This window comes from Hippocampus comes, unplaced genomic scaffold (assembly GCF_001891065.2).
Source record: "Hippocampus comes isolate QL1 unplaced genomic scaffold, H_comes_QL1_v1.1 scaffold7, whole genome shotgun sequence".
Lineage (NCBI taxonomy): Eukaryota > Metazoa > Chordata > Actinopteri > Syngnathiformes > Syngnathidae > Hippocampus > Hippocampus comes.
This window is the reverse complement of record NW_017842060.1, coordinates 7237795-7259714: the sequence shown is the minus strand read 5'-3', so window position 1 is coordinate 7259714 and position 21920 is coordinate 7237795. Positions and strand designations below refer to the sequence as shown.

Here is a 21920-nt window from a genome sequence, read left to right as displayed (position 1 = left end):
AAAAACATGGATGGAAGGTTAATGGAACACTCGAAATTGTGCCGAAGTGTGATTATGAGTGTGGATGGTTGTTCGTCTATGTGTGCCCTGCGATTGGCTGGCTACCAGTTCAGGGTGTACCCCGCCTACTGCCCAAAGATAGCTGGGATGTGCTCCAGCACACCCGCGACCCCTGTGAGGATAAGATTAGAAAATAGATGGATGGTGGATGGATAATAATAATAATACAGTAATAATAAGATATTTTGCACTGTTAATCACATTTTCTATTCTATTTAAAATTCCTCATGGAAAACTACAAATAAATGGCTCTGTAAACAGTGGAAAAATGAAATTCAATCCCGGTACATTTGACCTAGGTCACGGATGGGCAACTGGAGACCACACTCACTGCCACATTCGAAACTGTGGATTCCAATGTTTGTCCACATACAGCAGCTGACCAGCTGACCGCATCACCTCAGCCTATTGTGTGTGGGTTTGCACGTCCCCAAAGGGCATGTGTTTAGATATTATAAAGGTACAGTAAAATCAGTTTAAGCAGTATTCTACAGTATATATATATATATATATAAAAAAAAACTGTAAAACCAAAGGCAATGTGGATGACACTATAGAACTATATATTTTGCTGGGAGGGAAAAGGCTGAGAAAAGCAAATCGAGTTCTGGATTCCCCACACTTCCATTGACTGGATCTTGAAATGTCTTTTGCAAAGCGGCGGGCTCTTGAATGTGTCACAGGGCTCTGTGTAGCCTGCCTCGAGGTTTTGTTGAAAGCAGAGCGCGTGGCCTCCGTTCCCACCTGAAAAAAGGCAGAACGAAGTTGACACCTTGTGCGTAATGTACGTCATTGTAATGAGACTGGAATGTCGGTCCTGAGTTATTTGTACAGTGACAATTTTATGTTCGTGCATTTAGCACCTGGTTTAACAATCTGTACATACACACTATACGTTACATCCAAAAAGGCATCTCCTTTTTTGCAGATATTAAGAAGGACATGCCAACCTTCCCCAGATTGCTATTGAATCTATTAAATTTTCTTTTCATTCACCAAGGAGAATAGTTGGCCAGTTTAGATGTCTTACTGAAAAAAAAATATAAACCTTATTGAAGGCAAGACAGTGGATATTTGTCATTGGCTAAGTCAATGGCCAAACCTCAACCCAATAGAGCATGCAGCAGAATATTGTGCCCCTGTTTGGTCCTGGTCATCCCACATGACACCACAGGCAAACCTGGCATAACATAACCATGGGAATCATAACGGGACAATTTGCTCAATGAATGGTGTTTGCTTCCTGTCTTATGAAACATTCCTCCTCCATTCAGCTGCCTGTCAGCATCTATGATGCATCTATATGACCGCACAGTATGCGAATGACCTACCAATAATGAAACGTTCATCACTGCCGGCAATGAACTTGGAAGCCTCTTGTTCCTTGGATCTTTTCGGCTCCTTGGCAGTAAACTGTTCCTGTGAGGGGGCAGTGAAGGGGATGGTCAAGTAGCTGGGATCTTGCGGCGTTCCAGCCGGACATGTCAGAGTTGTGTTGGAGGCAGTCTGGAAGCTGAACTGAGCCTGCTGAGGGGAGACTTTCCTGGTCATGATGTTGACCATGGCTCGTTGGTAGCGCTCCATGCTGGGACGAAGCTGAAAGAGCAATCATATTTCTTGACATTGGTGGCCATTCCGATACACTTGCCATGCAAAGCAGGATGGCTCACCGTGAAAACAAAACATTCGCATGTTCCAAAAAATGTGGCTTTATCTGTGTCGTACTTGTGCCGCTCTGCCATATCTGATGAAATAAAGGCACCAAAAACCTATGAAATAGAAAACAACTTAATTCAAGGCAAAATATGTCTTCTCCATACTGTGTACATGCCCAGTAGCTGTAGTCAGGCTTGAAATATTACGTACCTCTTCATCCACTGTTTTGATGATCAACACTGCAGGTTCGTGGCCCTCCACGTGATAATAGAATCTTCATGAAAGAAATTGGTCAATATGAATGATCAAATATCCCATAAAAGAATAAACAAAAAGACCCACATTGGTGCTCGTGCTAAAGTAGGGAGCTCAACCAAATTTTGTATTGCTCACTAGCCTTTTCGGGGAGGGCGATTTTTTGTTTTATTATTGTCATTGTTCTACAAAACATTTGTAGGTTTTGTCATGGAGAAAATTTGGCAAGCTGTACAGCGATGAGGCGCGGAGACTGTTGACATTAGTCCGCAGTCCATTAGCCAATCAAGATGTAGAACACAATGCGATGAAAAAAAATAAAAATAAATTTAAAAAAGCGCCAAAAAAATCCGGGAAATAGCAAAGTCGTGATGGATGAAACATGTTATAGTGAGGGGGTACTGTATTACATGTCCTCATTTGGGCTACAGGTGAGCTGGAGCCTGTCTTAGCTGACTTTGGGTGAGAAGCAGTGTAAACCCTGAACTGGATGCTAATCACTCATTATCCATTGAAAGTTCAAAAGGAATTTGAGTGAACAGCTCCTAAATTCCACATGCTTGCAATGGACTAAAGTGTCGACTTACGAGGCGAGACTTTCTCCATGTTCTGTTGTACTGAACAGCTTAATGGGACTGAAAAGGGCAAAGCGTTCCGGTATCCAGGCCCAGACCACTCTCATCTCTGTTCCTGTCACAACACTGGAGCTAAGGTTGTTAAAGTCCACTGTATCCACCGACTGCCTATAGGATGAAAATACCCGTGGGGAGACCGTGACATTGAGGAACCACTATATTCAAAGTACATCGTAATATGTAGTTATAATATGGTAAAAACATTTTTTGATGACCAGTAACTATTTTCTCGTACATGAAATGCAAAATTGTTCTCGCTGCCTCACCTCTTCTGGTGGATGCTGACCCCTTTTTGCATGAGGGAGACCTTGTTAGCTTTGAAGAGGAGGTTGAGTTCTCTCCTCGTGGCAATCGGAACCAGGAAGGCTCTTTCCAAAAGATTCTCAGCCGTGCAGTGGCGAGCCACATTCTGCACAAACCTTTTCATGTCTGTACGGAAATCTTCCACATCTGCAACTCTGGATGACACGGACACTTTGTAGAGGCTCAGCAAAGCCAATGCCACCCTACGAATGATATAGATATGTGATTTTGTTGTTTTTCTAAGCTTTTGAGGGGGTATAAATGCAGAAAAAAAAATTACTGCAAACCTGTAAAGAACCTTGTAGCCCTCTAGGAGATAGACATCCAGCACTCTAATGGCATACGTGAATGGAAGATCAGCAAAGATCCACATGATCCAGTCGGAGTAAAACTCAAAAAGGTTCTGGTGTGAGCTGGCTATCAATTTCCGGATGCCCCGGCAACACCTGTTTGCAAGGTCTCCAAAGGTCATGCACGAGGCTCGGTATGTGAGGAAGGTCTGGTCAATGTAACGCTTATTTGGGTCGTTGTAGCAAATCAGTCTGGAAACGCTGTAGAAACATTCTGCTTCGTCCTGGCTGAAATGTAAAATGAGCGACACCAAAGCTGGGAGGATGGGGCAAAAGTTCATTTCTGGGAAGTACTTCCCCAGACAGAGAAGAATCTTCTTCACGGAATTTACACCCGCCTTATTGAGGCAGTGCCTATGAAAAGATCAACGATCACAATGATCATTTTCAATACAATGTCATCACTGGAAATATGTTTCGTGAATTGTCAAAACATTGAAAAATGTAGTGCCAGCCTCAGGTATATATAGAATGCAATAAATGTAGTCGACTTGTACCTTGGTATTTCTCCTGCTTCCATGTACTCTGGAACTGGGTGGGTGCTGAGCTTTTGTTCTCCAAAGAGCTTCCTGCTGAGCTCGTAATACATGTCTCTTTCTGGACTGACGCACCTACAGCATAGTGAACAGTACCCACTATCAGTTTGGGTTCTGTAATTGAAACTTGCACTGTTAAGTATAATGACATGGAGCTGTGTCTTCTTCTTCTCCTTTCGGCACGTCCCTATTCAGGGGTCGCCACAGCGAGTCAGTAATTTCCATCCCCCCCTGTAAACCGTCCTACCAACTCGCATGGTCGTCTTGGCAAAAGTTTTACGCCGGATGCCATTCCTGACGCAACCCTCCCCATTTCTCCGGGCTTGGGACCGGCACTGGGGAACAGTGCACCCCCAGGGGAGGGCACTGCCCCCCAGCGGCTGGGTCGACATGGAGCTGTGTATTATTTCAAAATAATACACCTCAAGGGCTACGCGGCCCGGTAGGCGAGTGGTTAGCGCCTCGACCTCACAGTGCAGAGGTCATGGGTTTGATCCCGCTCTGGCCTTCCTGTGTGGAGTTTGCATGTTCTCCCCATACCTGCGTGGGTTTTTTCCGGGTACTCCGGTTTCCCCCCACATTCCAAAAAACATGCATTGAAGGCTGATTGAACACTCCAAATTGTCCCTAGGTGTGAGTGTGAGTGCAGTTGGTTGTTCGTCACTGTGTGCCCTGCGATTGGCTGGCAACCGGTTCAGGGTGTCCCCCGCCTACTGCCCGAAGACGGGCTCCAGCACCCCCCGCGCCCACAATCTCTGTTGGGTCCTTGACCATGGTAAAAGCTAATTCGTATGTCTTACTTCGTATGTCGATTTAGTATGTTTTGTAGTCATTTTTACAATATATTTGGATGGTATCTGCGCATTGCCACAACACATCAGTCAGAGCTTACAGTACTTCCCACTTCCGCAGCAGCGTCTCTTAGCTTTCCTGTCTTGACCTGAGTCGTGCTAACCTGGAATGGATGCCGTGGATGATGTGATAGTAAGCCTTTGCCCTCAGTGTATGAGGCGTAGCCCAGAATCCTTCTCTTCCCATGGCTTTCAGCCGCTGGTGCTCGCTCTCCAGTATCTTCTGGTACCGTTCTGAAGCTTCTGGATCGATCTTCTCCCAGTCCACGAACTGGCCGTATTTCATGCCAGAGCTGGAGCAGATCTCCCAGTTGTCCGATTCAGAGATGGTGATCATGGACACACACTTAAGATTGCCTCTGCTGCCTAAACACATGTGTGCAGCATTTCATGAGGGTTGTGAAACTCTGCAGTAACATACAAAATGCACTTACCATTTTGGTCTCTTGACAGTGAGTGCTTGTTCACTTTGGATTTGGACTTTTCATTTTTGTTCACAGGATGCTGGGGTGGAGTGGTCAATTTTTGTATCAGTGGAATGGACATGCATAGATGCCCCAAATCATTGTCGGACTCATGTTCTGATGTTTCATAACTGTAAAAAGACCTGGAAAGCATGATCACGCATTAGCTAATCCATCGTGTTTTTAGGGTCATTGCTGGAAGCTCTCCAGCCAATGTGGACTACACCCTAGTTTGGTCATCCCTCTATAGTTTGAGGTCAGCCGCGCAAATAAATCAGCAATTGTCATATCATGACCATTCAGTTGACTCGAGAATAGAACTCCTACCTTGAACGAGGTCTTTGATAGATCTCTTTAGTCTGTGTCTGTATTCCATAGGTCTTGCAGTCCTCGGGGTTGTAATAAGAGTGAGATCTCTGCCTGCTTCTGCCTCCCGTCATTGTGCTCAGGTCGGATTTGACACTTCCACAGCTGAAAATATCCAGCAATCTCGAGATATGAATCAAGTCTTCCCAGAAATTCAATGTGATGGGTGGGATGTGCTGCACGTTCGTGGATGCAGGACCTTATATGAGCCTGCATGTGGGGGAGCATAGGGGCGAGGCTTGTTTGTAGTGACTTAATGCTTTGGGCCGGAAAGGTTCCACTTACGTTTCTGCTTTAAATCTGTCAATATCAAGTTTCTTCTTCTCAGAGGAAGGGATTCAGAAATAAAGACAGAAACCACAGTGTTAATATTATCTTGACTGAAATGCAAATTATATCCATATAAATAACATTAACATTTTGGAATACTCTTGTAATACTTACATCAGCGGACCCGAGTCCTCTCCAAGAAACGATTTACAGATGTTGCAAAATGTGGTTCTGTAACTAATTTTGACGAATTTGCATACAGTACATTCGCATCCATATGTAAACCATTTTGTTTTGTATTTGACAAACCTGTGTTTAACCTACTTAAACGTGTCCAAAATAAGGTCATTTGGAATTGTTGGCAGGTACTGCTCCTTCCCTGAACTTGTGCTGAATCAAAATGCCAACTTGGACTATTCCGAGAAATCTTCAAAAAGTTATTATTCAACACAACAGGTGTGTGTTTTGATCTAAACACAACCACTGTTTGGCTATGACACATTCAACCTCTACGAGTGCTTATCTCACATGTGGGCTCCTACACTGATGGTGAAAAACAAATTATCTAACAGCACAGGTGAATATTTTTTTGCATTCACATATAATTTTACTGGCAGCAGATTCTATAGATAAAATACGTATCATATTTATGTTAAATGGTGATAACATTTTATAGGTGCAAGAGCGCTGAAGCTATCTTAAAATGGAATAATCTTAACGTTTTAATTTGCATATCACTCTGATTTGACTTTAAAAGCCCAATCCCAAATCTTAACAATCTTATTTTTCTAGTTTATATAACCAATTAACTACAAAACATACCAGATATAACCATAGCCATTGCTGCAAAATTTTAGAAAATGTCACTTGAATTCTTAAAAACATTAATATATAAAAATGCATGTACCCAGACTGTACTGTCGTTTTGCCACTGCATTCCCCAGAGTTCATGTGAAAGTGTGGTATTATTGCATTAGCATGTTAATGAACACGATGGATTTCTGCATATACAGATTGAAACAAATCACGAGAGACGGAGAACAGCAGCACAGCATTGGGTAATCCCAAATTGTGAGAACATAAGCAAAATTTTAAATTAGCACACATTTCTTTTGAACTTTTGAAGACAGCAGGGAAGATTTAAATATGAATTTAGCAATATATTAGCAATATGCTTCTTTTTTTAGGTTTTCATATCGATGACAGCTTCGTCACTTTTTTGGAGTTTGAAATACCGCACACATGATGCTAACTCGAAATTTGTCCCTCATCGAGCATTGTGATGACGTCACACCCAAACAGGAAACATTTCACTACCGGGTGATTCCAGCAGTCTGGATTTCCATCTCAAAACCCGTGTTTCACCCCAAAAATGTCTCAGGATACCTGGTAAACAATGACTTAATTTCTTGATTTATCAAATTTTCAGGAATCGTTTAAATTCTGTGACGTCGTTAAGATTTACCTAGCTCGTTTTTGTTGGCTTCCCAAGCGGAGTATACACATTCCAACTTGATGTATGTTGTATGTTAATTCATATCTTACACGGTTTGCTGTTTAAACTCGGTACAGGAAAGTAAAGGAAGGTAAGATGATTGTCAGTTGGCCAAATTCTATCCTGAGTCCGTTCGTTTATGCATTAGTAAACCACCTGCTTTTAATCTCCATTCATTTAAAACACAATTGAGGTATTTAATGGTCCAACTCAGACGTTTATGTTGTCTTCCTTGTTCTGTAGGTTGCAGAATTACGATGCCACTTGTCGGCTGGCACAAGAAATTGCTGAAAACATCCATGAACGCAACAGAGAGCAAAAAACAGGGGGCAACCCAGCGAAGGTGATTAAATGTTAAATGTTTACATTGTCAACTACGATACTGCAGTTTTCGATTTCTCCCATGTCATCTCCTTTTTCGTTTGTATTTAGATAAACATGACACTTCGGGCATCTCTTCAGAAGCTTAAACAAAGTATTGCCCAGCTTAAAGACAGTTTGCTGAGGGCTTCTTCGTCACGTCGCATGTATCCTTTCCCAAATAGAAGTCATGAGACAAGCGGACTGGCTGCGGAGTTTGAAGTAACATCAGTTGGGCAGTAGAGGGCAGCAGATTGCTTTGAAAATGTTGTCAAAAGTGTCTGCAATGTCACATCCAAGGCCCCAATTACGCTTTAATGCCTGTATCGGATTTTTTTACACCGTTTACTTCCAGAAAAAAATTCAAGTGACACATTAATATTTTTGTGTTTACATTGACCGAACCCAACAAACAAGACAACAGCAGTTACCTTTTGGTAATTCAGTGGTCCTTCCAATATCTCTGAAATACATAAAAAGACATTGCAAACACCTTATAGACAACACAGCTTAAATCCAAAAAAGTTTGCGCGTGTAAACGCGAAAGTATTAACAGGAAAATCCAAAAATGTTTCTTAATTTGACGTCAACAGAATGCAGTCAGAAGCAGACAGGCGGCAGAATCTCATTGATGACCTGCTGACCAGGGAGAAACAGCTCAATGCCACTTTTAAAGGCGATATCACAGAACCAGCTCCATTCAGGTATATAATGCAGTTTTTTTAAAAATGACTATTAAGCTACCTAGTAAAGTTTTGATTCAGTCAAACAAGGACACTAATTGAGTATATGTTTGTATGTATGTATCTATATAGCTATTTTTTTTCTTTACTGTAAGGCTACATACGACATCTCAACTACAGATTATGTTTTTCTTTCACCACGTATGCCTACCTGCAAGCCTTTTTTAGATTAACTTTGAGTGTCCGTCACTCATCATGGATTTGGGTTATTAAAAAAAATGAATACAGTATTTCTTCACTGGATTGGTCCAACTAATGACTGAGAATGTACTGTCACCAGATTTAAATAACACTGCTAGGTGACTGGCATTGTCTTCACTAGGATCTCAAGGGAAATCAAGTAAAAAAAAAATTACCACAATATATTCTGTGTGACCCCACTTGTCTCCACATTTTGATTAATATTGCATTGGAATAAGAAGAAAGCAGCAAAATACTCTCATTTTTATCCATCTCGAGGCAAGGCCCTTTGGCCACCTGCTGTTGACTGAAAATGACATCACAGTGCCCAAGGCTTAGGCACTGTGAGGCTCATTTTCAGTCGAGAGCAAGGAGCAAAATGGCCGCCCCTTGTGATGGCTAAAAACAGGTGGGTTTTGCTGCTTAATCTATACTCCACAAATGCAATATTAATCAGACTTCCACTTGACTTTAAGTTAGGCCAACTCTTCCGCATCACAGTTTTGAGGTTTAGGGTTCATACGTTGGCTACGGCCTTCCTTCGCGGAGTTAGCTAAATCTCCCTGTGCTTGCATGTTTTTTATCTCTTGACTTCCTCCCACATTCTGAAAACAAGGCTGCTAAATTCAATGAATACTCTAAATTGCAACTGGCTGGTTGTTCAAGGGACATCCCACCTCTCACCCTAAATCAGGTGGGGATTAGGCTCCAGATCACCTCTGACCAATTTACAGGTCAATTCAAAGTGAATGATTTATAGTCCTTAGTACAATATGTACAATTTCTTAAATATCAGTGACATGATTTGCTTGCATCAGTCCAAAACCTTCTCGGTGTACACAGATAAAATTGTTGGCACCCCTATGTTCATGAAAGAAAAACCCACAGTGATCACAGAAATAGCTTGAATCTGACAAAATGAAGAATAAATAAAATAGTTTTGAATTGTGATTCAACAGAATTACAGTATTTAAAAAAATCTTGAAACATAGTTTGTATTTTTGAAAGTTTTTATTTCATAACACACACTGTTTCTTTTCATCACTGAGTCAAAAACAAACATCTGTCCATGAAGCTTCTTGGGCGGGGGGCAACCTGTTGGAAGGCCCCATTTTGTGCTTGAAAAAAAAAATTGAGGTTGGGCGTCCAATTAAAAATAATGAATCCTCATTCTCTTGCCCATGTCCTTGACCAGAGGGGTCAAAGGCTCTGAGCTGGCCTTTGATGATGTTGTCACTGGTCACTAACTTTCTGCAAGTCTGTGCACAGCGTGAACTCGGGTTTGACCCGTGTCTCAGCACCCCTCACTATGCTATCATTTGGAAGAAAATCTGTCTGCTTGCCATTAATTCAGTTCAGAAAATTGATTTTCTGTCATTTCACTATTGGTCACATATTCCGCGCTCAGAAATTGACACGAGCTGAATATGTAAATGTGAATTGGTCTTGATGAATGATTTTTCATTGCTCATTTCCACTCATAACTTTGTTGAGGCATGGCTTTACACAGATCTGATTGGCTGAATGGGATCAGCAGATATTTTGTATTTTAAGCAAAATCGAGTTGCTGGCGGTTGTCATGTCATAATTTGTCGATTGATCCTTGATCTCTTGGAGTGATTGCATTTTGGCCCAGTGGTAATTCGGCAGAACGTACAATCCGGGCCTGTTTACATACGTTAGGCATCATCAGAGCATTTCAAGGCTTCAAATCTTCAACAACACTTTAGTTCACTGCATGCAAACAATTTCCAAAGGGGACTAAACTTTGCAAGTGCTAGTTGCTCACTTTGAAATTGTCAGGAAGAAAACTTTTTGAAGCACTTGTACCAACTTGCTTGGAATAAGTTGTTGTATGCTTGTGTGTTGTGGCTCTTTGCAGTAACACAGTTAAAAAAAAAAAAAAACTGTAGCTCTGCTTGGCCACCCCTGGTGTAACGCCAAATGACCTCGCACTATCTAGGTGATATTTGTTTACAGGAAGAGGAAATGATCTCATGTGGGTCACTTCCTCTTGGCCTTTGTGTGTGTTTGTAAGTTGTAATTTGTCATTGCCTTCCTTTCACTCAAGCGTACACAAAAAACATCGTTACAGCGCTATTTGTATGATAATAGCAGTCAATAATATTAATGATAATCACACAATATTGGTTTCCTTTAGTGAGAGTCACTCCTCGTAAAGCTTGGGAAAAAAATTACATTCTGCGATGCTGGTGCACATCAAGTTCATCAAAATTAGAATAATTTGATAGAAATTAATGCAAAAGGAATGAATCTGACCCAAGACTCATAAACCCTTGGTATTGTAACCAACCGGCTGTATACAGTAAGAACAACTTTTTTAACGGTCAGGCAAGTGTCAAAACAGTTTACTCACAGTTAAGGGTGATATGCCCAACAACTGTAGTCATACTTGTTTTAGTTTAAATGCTCTTGGCAGGATGATAGAGACCATGCGCTGTATTTAATAAATGCAAATTGTTGAATGTATAAGGTCACACTCTCGTTGTGAAGTGGCTTCCTGCCTGCTACAACACAGATTGCCCACTCAGGACATCAAATACTGGTAGTCTGAAACCTGGATTTGAATTTCTCTGAAATCTCTCAAGGTTTGATTTTGGCATTGTGTTACTTAGCAATGCTTGGCGCTGACTTATCTTTTTTACAGACCACACACCCAATCATTTAAAAGGACTTTGCGGGGGAAAAAAAAACACTCGCTAATAAGTGTCCTCTTATCATGTGGTTATGCGCTTTTCAGTTTGCTCAGTGAGATTGAATTTTTAACGTGATATATGGTGGGGTCATTGGAATTTGTGGCAAGAACCCAATCCCACTGTGTGGTCTTTGAGAACAGAACATGGGGTGGGGGTAGGAGGGGGTGATCGCCACGCTTGGCTAATCTAAGACAGTTTCTCTCCGGAGATTTTGAGGTGTTAGCCTATTAGGCAACTTGATGGGAAGGGCGGGGGGGGGAGGGGGGGGGGGGGGGGGGGTTGCTGAGGTGTCTTTAATCCATCTCTGAGACAATACAATCAGGGCATCTCCATTTCAGACTGAGCAAAAGAAGGATGTGGCGCCTACATTTGAAGTCTCGCTTCACCCCTTGGCCCCAAGGAGCCACCTTTCCGCAATTATTCACTCACCTTTTCTTTGTGCTTGATTGCACTGGAAATAATCGGAATTAGTGAAGTCTCTGCTTTCCAAATCACTCATTTAGGTGGTGGGCTCTCAGGTCTTAGTGCTGGCAGTCTCTTCCTCTCCCTAGATGTGCCTGACTGGCTTTTGAGCTCCCCGCTGACTGGCTAATTGGATTTTCACACTCTGGGCACTTGCAGGGAAGGAGTGGCGGGCCTGCACACACAATCTCATAGTAATCAAACATGTCAGAGAGGTTAGACGCAATACCTCATCGACTGGGTTACTGACCACATCAGAAGCAGCTTGAAATAATCATCGCATTAAGGAATGTGATAAACGTCATGTGTGGCCCACGACCAATTTCAAAAATTATAAAACCATCCGTTTTCTCATAATATTTCCTCGCCCGTCGATTGGCGTGCATGTGGCTCGCCGGCTTCACCAGCTGGCGGCTTGATCTGAGCAAACTGGGCTGGAGTCGGCCTCACACGGTGACCTGTCACCACAAGACTTCCAGCGACAGCTTTAAGCAATCAGCGGAGGAATAGCTTTCAAACCACAATGCGGTACAGCACACTGCTCTCTGGGCTGTCGCTGTGTTGCCGAGCATTCCGCGGTCCTGTGACAGATTAACATGCGCCCAAAGGCTGCACCAACCAACCTGCTATTATTTTATTAATTTTTTTGACAGCCAAATGAATAAATAGATGCTGTCATGATTTTTGTGATCGATAGCTGGATGCACCCCCCCCCTTTTTTTTTTTCAACAGGAACAAGCACTTTATTGAGAACATAAATGTACCTTGTGCTTATGTGGATTCTGTGGGGACTATGAAGATATGCCTCGACTGGACATTTGGTTTCTATTAGAGATGCACCAATACCTTATCCTACAGATATTACATGTTTGCACAGTACTCGGTACTAAAAATGATCCCACATGACCAGCCTGACACTTCGGAAAGGAGCCGTGTCAGCCCTGTGGAGATAGGTGACCAGGCTGCGACATTAACAGTGGCCCGATGGCCCAGGGCCACAATGTAATGTGTATCGGGCCTCCAAAGTTAATTGATGCTGGACCGACCGGGGCACCAGTACAAATTACATCAATAGTTGAAAACATGTTCTTTCTTCTCTTTATGATATAGTTGATCAATCATCTGTCCTTTTTTTTGCCCCCGCTGTGCCCATCCGATCTCCTCATTTGTTGACGAATAGTGTGTGGTACTCCTGTGAATTTTGGCCACGGAGTCTGCACTTTGCGCTATTTCATCCAAAGGCAGGCTTACATGTGTAATTATACATTTTTGTTCAGTATTGTTTCAAATCCCAGTACCTACAGTATATATTTGGGTGTGGAGCGTGTGGACATTTTATGAAGCGGCTGCCTTGATCCTCGTATTTGCATGCATTTTGGCCACTGAGACTACATGCTTCACTCTTTCGTCCCCAGGTATGCCTACATATATATGATGAATTTGGTTAAGTACAGTTTTAAATCAGGGCAGGTACCGGTTATAGCATGGCCACCACAACTTGGTCACCACCCAAAAAGGCTTAATGTCAGACCCTGGGAACTGAAAATAAGTCTCTTCAAAATGGATAATCAACTCCGTGCGGGCGGCAGCCACGCTCCTGTCACAAAGCCGTTCGAAAAGCACCAAGTTTCAACGTGCTGCTCGGCTCCAGCATTGTGTGTTGGAGTAATGAGGTCAAACACAACACATGGAGGTGTCAGATGTCATAGTACCAGTCATAACATCACGTTATTTTCTTTCCTGAGTTAAAAAAAAAAGAAGCTGTCTGTATCTAATAAAACACAAGCCACGAAGCAAGAAAATACCTTCAGGTAAATTTCCACAAATGTGAAAATATCGTACATGCTAACAACCTAGCATAGAAAATAAGCAACCAAACACAAACATAAAAATCACTGTCTTGTTGGTATCACTATCTTAAAGGTCCACCTTGATGGCAGGAGGCGCAGGAGCAAACGACGGAGTCTCAGTCAACCCGTGGCTCATTAATGAATCAGAAGAAACCAGGGGGTTGACTTTTGGAGAGATTAAACAGCAGCAGCAACGAATCATAGAAGGTAAACTCAGGTCATGTGACAATCATCTTTCAGGTGTCCCGCATCACACGTCGCTCACGTTTGAATTTGTCCGCCTCGCACCAATACAGGCTTTAACCACCATGGGACCCATATGGAACCACTCTCGTCACTGCAACACAAATACAGTACAGGGCTATTTCCAGTAAGAGATAGTAAAACACACAGTTAAGTGAGCACGGCGAGGTGAATTAATAGATCAAAATATGACACATGAAAAAGGTTGGCTTTACTCTATATTGGCCATCTGTATGCGTGCATGCCAACACATGAAAGGTGGGCATGACTACCCACATCAAGAAGATATGCTATAAAACCCATCGCCTGTTTTCTCCCTTTTCCCCACATGGCTTGGACATGCCTTGAACAGCCACACGCCAGATCACCAAGAACCCTCCATGTGACACTTCATTGCAATGCCTCCACTATGGCTCTGGTTAATTTCAATTTGGGATTCATTTTACGACAGTGAAACCCAAAGATCTTAGAGGTATCCAGTGCCTTGAGGGGTTTATGGTGGAGCTAAAAGCGTGCTCATAAAGAAAAAGAAAAAGAAAAAAAATCCTGTGATAGACAGTGCATTAAACTTGGTGATCAGAAGGCGGGCCAAGTCTTTTCTATTCTTCTCAGCCGTCATTGTTTTCCAGCCCACCTCGGACTGCTACAGTGGTAATAGTTTAAATGAGGCTGATAAATGACTCGCATGTGAAACTCGGGGCTGATCTGTACCACACTTCCCGTCCCCCATGAAGGCAATTTCATCATGTATTTATTGTTCACCATCCCACCTGCTTCCCCGGCTCCAGTTTAAATCCGCCTTCTTCTTTGTGGTTTCAGTCCAGGATGCAGGACTAGATGCCCTCGCAGCAGTCATTAGCCGGCAGAAGATAATGGGACAGGAGATTGGCAATGAGCTGGATGAACAGAACGGTAAAGTTGCATCATTATAATCTTCAAAATTCGACACAAATACAGAGCTGTGGTTCCGTGTTTGCATACACATGCGTCACTGCTCCTTTTTGAGTTCTGTGAATGGCTCCCATTATAAATGGACCGTGAAATGGATTCCTAACTGCCATTCTGTTTGGGGATGATCATTAACGTGACCGCTGAGCAATTAGCTTCTTAATTTGTGGTTCTCTGAGGACTCTATGTGTTGCGAACACAGATGGACGTAATCATCTATAAATCGACCGTTACGAATTTGGTCGATTGTGTGGAATTGATTATTGATCAATCATTTTGACACAATTGAGACAAAGTGGAGTGCGGTGCTTGGCTGTGGCGGCGCTGTTGGTTTACTCTCCAGTTTGGTTTCTGAAGAACGACATCTTGTAAGCATGAGGCATGGGCTGATATTAGATTCTGACAGTACGATAACTGTGAGAAAAAAATAACGTGGTATCGTGGTATTAAAATGGCGGCTCTAAAATGACCTTTTTGATATGTTTGGGAAAATAAAAACATTTTTCCCCATTGAATAGTCTATTTTAAAACAAAATATATAATATTTAGCACAGAAGAAATGTGTCCCATATTAAGTTTAAATGAATAAATAAATGTTCACCTTCTTCTTCTGCTTTAATTCTTAGTAATTCACTGTCCTATCACTCGTGAGCTATTTGTAGAACAGACCCGTGGGCTACTCATGTTGTCCTTGGGGCTAACTTGTACCGGCTGGCACTTTTTCTATTTTTGTATCTGTATTTTTGATGACAATGCACATTAATCAGAGCAAAAAGGACATCTGTGTTTGTCAGTACCTTGTCTTGCTCCCTCCCTCCTCCTCCACTATGTGCTGAGAAGGAGAAAAAAAAAAAAACTTAAATGCAGGCAGTTACAGGTGGCTTATTTACTCAACTCTGCAAGCAACCAATCATATTGTGGCCCTCTTAGTCCCCTCAAAAAAAGGAAAGAAGAGCTCATTACCGGTGATTGAAACCTCGACTTTTTCAACCCTCGGTAAACCATCATACCGGTAATGCCGAGTCAGCATTGTGCAGTTGAACGACATACACGATTCACAGACCTCTACTAAGATACAACTCCAGGAAGATTATTCTACTCAACGCGACATTTGGAATGGAAGCCCGGATGTCAGGGCATTCAGAGGTCCTGCCGTTGGACAGCATATTTTCAAAAGCATAGACCTGACATTGCAATAGAGAGATCTGAAGCCGTGCCAAAACCAAAGCCCTTTTTTTATGGCTTGTAATTTCCATGATTGATTAGCTTTGCCTAAGCTCATGTACCCACAGTTGTCTTAATAAAAGCACTCATCATCCCTCACCGACTCGCTTCCAGTGAGGAAAGAGAAGGCGTCAAACTATCGTGTTAATATCTCATCCAAGCACTCAAACAGAGGCCGAATAGCTGAAATGACTTCAGCAGGGAAACTATCAACCTTCCCCTCTTGCTGGGAAAGAATGGCAGATGTTTGGCGCATTTTATCCGACAGTGACGGGCTAGCGAGGAGAGTGAGAAACGAGAGATGATTGTTTTACCCTGCTCTCCTTTTTCGTTGCCTTCGGTGACTCCAACTGGCGCGTTTTCCCTTCTCATTTTTTCAGCTTGATGTCAGTGTTTCCAATTATACGAGCCCAAATTGTGGGAGAGCGGTCTTACATCCATTCTAGAGCAAGAATGCGCGAAGGCTAATTATTTTGGCCGCAGAAACAATGGCTCGTCACCGGCTCCGAGTAATGGAGGCCACATTACCCCTTGAATATAAATTGATGGCGTGAAAGTTATTATTTCTCTGAAGATCAAAAACATGTGCCACCTGCAAGGATTTTAAACACTTCCATCAGTAAAAGCCCAAAGGCTGAACATTTGAAAGCCCTGGTACCTTCCCGTTTCCCGCTTGTATCATACCCAATAAAAAATGTGAAAGTAATCCAAAGTACCACATTTTCCAAACTATAAGGCGCTTTGGCGTACAAGGCGCACCTTCATTGAACGGCCTATTTTAAAATTGTTTTTACATATAAGGCACACTGCATTATAAGGCGCATAGAATAGAAGCTCCAGTTGCATTATGCAACCACTAGATGGAGCTACGCTAAAGGGAATACAATACAACATAATACAGCTTTATTAATGTAGAGCTTTCACAACTGCTGCAGCTGTAACAAAGAGCTTTACAAAACATTTAAAATAATACGTTCAAGAAATTCGAAATATTAATCCATATATAAGTCGCATCGGATTATAAGGCGCACTGTCGGCTTTTGAGAAAATGTGTTTAGGTGCGCCTTATAGTCTGGAAAATACGGTGGTAGTTTGTCGTCTCTGCGACAAGCCTTTTTAAACTCCTCATGACTTTAGCATCAGGTCAGTTTTTGTTCAAGCCAGACAAATGATTGACATTTTAAATTCGATTTGTGTTTTTAAATCATGTTTCTGGAGAATGTCACGACAAGGCTCTCTCACATTTTGGACTGCTTCACTGCAAAGTTTTTTGGTGAATCAAATGCGGTATTGGAGATGCGTTAATTGCCAGTGACAATCCTTGACTGTTATTCCAAATCTCCATTTACATTCAGCTAACATTTGGACAGTGTTGTGTCTGGCTTTCCTTCAGCACGATGAACTGAGATGTTTTTAGATGGGCGCTTCACTTTACTAGCAGCTTGCAACCTCACGGTGAAAATTTCACAAGCGTGAACACAATAACATTTGAAAGATAAGTCATGGACACGACCCTAGCAAATGCTTCGTTTTTGCCTTCGGTTCATATTTCCAAAGTCTAAAGATTATCAACTTTTTTCCATCAGGACCCACCAAGAGTATTTGAGCTTGCATCATTGACGATGTTTTTTTTTAATTGTATTTTTTTTTAATATGGATGAGACTCAGGCGTGTCCAAACTTTTTTTTCTTGGAGCCTCAGAGAAAAAAATCCAAATCCACTTTGAAATTCTTGATCCCTAATTTGTTAAACACACGAAATCTATGAATCAAGCAATGTGATATTGAATAGATTTTTTGAGAAACTGCGATGTCACAGCTTTCTGTCTAAAGTCTGATAGTTGAGCATTTCTCAAGAATTTTGGAGCAGAAAGTGTGCCGTTAACCATATTTGCTTTGAAAAATGAATTATCTTTTTCTGAAAAGAAATTTGGTGAGTATTTTAGTTGTCTTTTGTTTGCCTCTTTGCATATCTAAAAAGATCTGCAATGCATAAAACCACTTTATGACGTAGATGTCGCAACACCACCCCTCCCCTAACCCATTTTCAACATCGACATTTCTCATGCTCCCCAACTCCACCTTTTACTATTTTTTTTAAACATGCATCACTGTCTAATGTTCTTTTATCATATGCCACAGGATGCTGAAAAATGGACGGCAGGCCACAAATGGCCCCCCAGGCCATAGTTTGGGCAGCACTGGACTAAAAGAATCCATATCTTGTGTTTATCAATAACTACACACACTCTGTATGGAAATATCATCACCTTGCTGATTGATTTTGACACTTTTGTGGCAGCCCCACCGTAACATCTAATAAATGTCAAAACGGACTTTCAAACTCGAGTTTAATTTGACCGAAAAGGCAAATAAAAAGTAATTGGAGAAAAGACTCCCCAAGTTGATCTTGCTATTTGGCACATCGAACTTTCTTCCCTGCTTCTGTTCCTCCATGATCACTGTACTGTGAATGCAGTGTTTTTCTATAAATAGATTAAGCGCTTTGTAGTCTTCTTCTGGAGTCCAGCCCATGACCCAAGTGCAGTGAAGGTTGCAGCCATTTCCTTTTGGAGAAATATTTCCGGCTCAGGTCAATAAGGAAGCTGACACTTTTTGAGAGGTTCTGAGATGAACTCTGAGACCCCAACTTAGTGCCTAGACTCCAAAAATAAAGTCATGATGAATTGCATTTTATTCATTCATTCATTCATTTTCCGATCCACTTTATCCTCACAAGGGTCGCGGGGGGTGCTGGAGCCTATCCCAGCTGTCTTCGGGCAGTAGGCAGGCGACGCCCTGAACCGGTTGCCAGCCAATCGCAGGGCACACAGAGACGAACACCCATCCGTGCTCATACTCACACCTAGGGACAATTTAGAGTGTTCCATTAACCTGCCATGCATGGTTTGGGAATGTGGGAGGAAACCGGAGCACCCGGAGAAAACCCAAACAGGCGTGGAGGACATTTTATTTGTATTGTTATTTAGTTTGATTCCATGAATAACAACAGCAACAAAAAAAAAAAATCAGTCTTTGTCACTTGTAGGGCCAATGTGACTTGTATGTTGGCCCATCCAATCAGCATCTTTCCTGAGATGATGACGTGGTTCCGCCACTTCTTGAGTAACCTTGGGCAAACGTCGCCAACATTTACTGCAACCGTGGGCGGATTACCGTGTTACAGCCGCTGGAGAAAAACGAACACGTTCTTAAATCCACCGCATATCATAACCAGAAGAAAGTTTTGTCTTGTCAGAAAGCTCACTTTTTTTTAGGAGTCTACTCAAGAGTTTATTTTGGTGGCAGAATTGACAGAAAAGCATCAAAGATTGATTTACTGTTTGTTTGACTCACCAGGCTGGCCGTAGTGAGTCGTGTTTTCCAGACTATGAAAACGCAGAGACCCACGCGGTGATGTTCAAAAGAGTGTTGTCATTAGAGGGACGTCAAACTTGGAGTGCGCCGTGAAAAAGAAAAAAAAAAAAACGAACCTCGTCTTTCTTGTGTGGCCATTGGATTGGCTGACTGCGTGACTTCATGAATTATTGAAGCCGTTAAATGTGTTGAGGGGATAATGTTGGACACCCGCACATTGGTATTTGTTGGTTTTCATAAGTGAAGGCCAACTATAAGTTTAAAATAAATCTTGTGTAGCCCTGTTTAGTGGAGTATTGCTGTGATCCCGGGTTCTTTTATTTGGTTTATATTATTTCAGTTGAAATAGACAGACTGGGTTTTCAGAATCACATGCATAGTTCTAGCGCCTACCCGAATTCTATGCCCCATTGTTGCAATAGTGACCACAAAGATTTGCTCAGTTACTTCATCGACTGACCTGACCAGACTCTGCATTCTAACCGGATTACAATCAATCATGAGTCCTGATGTCTTTATTTATCTGTCCATCCATACCAGCATCCATCTCTGTCTCGGGACCGTCGGTGTCGGGAAGGTCCTAACAATGGCAAGAACGTCTTGGGTGACGAGCTGTTTGTGCTCATGGGCCAAGCGAGGAAATTAACATTTTTGGACTCCAAAGAACAACATCTGAAAACATTTCATCAATCACGCCTCCTGTTTCTCTTTAGTAAACCTCCCCCCAACCCACGCACCTTTTGTCACTTCATGAGCGTGTATTTAAGTAGCGTTGTTGACACTTTTCAAATGCATCCTATAGCCGTTTTAGATGCGTCTCAAGGTAAGAATTTGAGGACGTGGAGACATTATCACGGAGGCATTCTTGTCTGTAAAAATTCTTTATAGTCACGTATTTGATCAAAGGCTGATTGTGGGAAAAATATCTCTATCTGTATGTATGTATGTATGTATGTATGTATGGATACACACACACACACACACACACACACACACACACACACACACACACAAAAGGCCTGTCTGAATGTTTCCTTATGTGGCTTACCAACAAAGTGGCTCGGTTCCAACAACCCTTAAACATCACACACTTGCACCTTCTTTGAAAAATGTGTCATTTAGTACCAGTGTGGTTAAAGTAATCGTAAAATTCCTGTAAATTGTAGACCTCATGAAGGTTGAATTCAAGGTAACTGGACCTTTTGGGACCGTGTGACCTGAATGACTTAACGATCTAAATGGATATCAGTTATACTTTTTTTTTTTTTTTAAACATCCTCATATATGTATATTTTTTTTCTGTGCGTTTGTCATCCCGTTGGCCATTGAGTTGATGCTGGGTCATGGTTTTGATTGGTCTTAATCTATCGGAAACAGATGTGTTTTTGCCATTGTGTTTTATTACCACTGGAGGTACCACTTCTATATATCTTTACTTTGATGAAAACTGAGACCAGTGAACTGAATCGCGACGGTACTTTGAAGAACCAGAAAGAAAGAAACACTTTCAGTTGAGTGGAACAATTAAGATCTTCTCATTGCATCAGTCTTTTATATTTTATACAGTTCATCCAAATAATGAATGCCCTGACTTCCAAGTAGCAGGCAGGTGTTACTCATTTTCCTTCTACAACTGTTAATTATACTTGAATTTAATGAAATGAAAGACTAAATTATGAATTTCAAACTAGTACTCCAGCAGGATTGGCAACATGAATATGCCACCCCTTTGAACCCAAATAAAATGTCATTCCAATTGGTAATTTGGCTTCAATCTAATTGCAATACAAGGCTCTATGTCAATGTGAGTAGTCTTCGTATTTAATCCGCATCGGACATTTGCAAAAATCTGTTTTCACTTGAAGAAAATAATTATCTACATTTTCCCCTATTTTCTGACATGTTACAGACCAACATAGTCACTGAAACATAATTTTCGTGCATTTTCTGCAATGTCTATTTGACGCAATGTCCTGTCTTGAATACTAAAGTGATAGAAATCTAACAAATGTTTTAAAAAATCTGATTAGTCAATCAAATGGGGGAAAAAAAAATCAACCGATTAATTGATTATTAAAAAAACAAAACATAGTTGTAGCTCTAAAATTGATCATACACATACTCGGTCTCTGCTGATCACATTCATAGATGATCAGTGTCGGCAGGTTCAAACCCTGCTCGAAACATCCCTTCAATAAAACCATATGATTAATAATAAAGGTGTGTTCCATCCTGTGGCGCTCATCTGCAAGGCAGAATCACATCCAGATGTCCGCCAACAGTTGTGTGGGTGAGGCAGTTTCCCTGCTGCTCTCTCCTTCATCCATCTTGTCCAGCCACCATGCCGGGCACTCCCAAGCTTTTTCACAAACTATCAACTTGGCATTGAAAAAAAAAATGAAATGCCCAATTATAAAACAAATAGAAAAAAAGTGTGGGAGAATTCCACTGTTTCTTTCTTTCCCATCGCTATGCCTCAAGCCAAGAGGATTAAACAAGACCGGAGACAAACATAACGTGCGTTCCTTTGATGGGTTTCGCTCAAAGCACCATGTGTTGAAATAATCTGCTTTTT

General features: G+C 41.8%; 2 protein-coding genes across 4 annotated transcripts in view; one reads left to right on the top strand and one right to left on the bottom strand.

The window, feature by feature from the left end:
- Window positions 1–424: 424 nt before the first annotated feature.
- On the bottom strand, window positions 425–5671 carry LOC109511190 (TBC1 domain family member 24-like). Its single transcript, XM_019862061.1, has 11 exons — window positions 5438–5671; window positions 5081–5253; window positions 4751–5012; window positions 3757–3909; window positions 3197–3613; window positions 2873–3112; window positions 2559–2714; window positions 1927–1990; window positions 1731–1829; window positions 1392–1656; window positions 425–804 (listed from the first exon to the last, which is right to left on the bottom strand). Exons 1-11 carry the CDS (start codon window positions 5548–5550, stop codon window positions 620–622), a joined length of 2127 nt encoding a protein of 708 aa, XP_019717620.1. The 5' UTR covers window positions 5551–5671; the 3' UTR covers window positions 425–619.
- A 1347-nt stretch (window positions 5672–7018) lies between these two features.
- stx8 (syntaxin 8) overlaps window positions 7019–21920 on the top strand; it is a 30183-nt gene continuing 15281 nt past the window's right edge. For all 3 annotated transcript variants that reach the window (XR_002167308.1, XM_019862439.1, XM_019862438.1), the window contains exons 1-6: window positions 7019–7135; window positions 7485–7584; window positions 7674–7768; window positions 8195–8305; window positions 13627–13760; window positions 14616–14708. Coding sequence is in view for 2 of the 3 variants with exons in the window: in XM_019862439.1 (XP_019717998.1) it covers window positions 7119–7135; window positions 7485–7584; window positions 7674–7768; window positions 8195–8305; window positions 13627–13760; window positions 14616–14708 (550 nt within the window). In the remaining variant the exon portion in view is untranslated. The remainder of the gene's footprint in view (window positions 7136–7484; window positions 7585–7673; window positions 7769–8194; window positions 8306–13626; window positions 13761–14615; window positions 14709–21920) is intronic.

Coding starts and splice junctions, on each gene's coding strand:
- LOC109511190 (XM_019862061.1), bottom strand. CDS start 5,550: ATGACGGGAGGCAGAAGCAGGCAGAGATCTCACTCTTATTACAACCCC. Junction 2,715..2,872: donor GTCAGCATCCACCAGAAGAG/GTGAGGCAGCGA, acceptor TTCATCCTATAG/GCAGTCGGTGGATACAGTGG. Junction 1,657..1,730: donor GCGAATGTTTTGTTTTCACG/GTGAGCCATCCT, acceptor TTGCTCTTTCAG/CTTCGTCCCAGCATGGAGCG.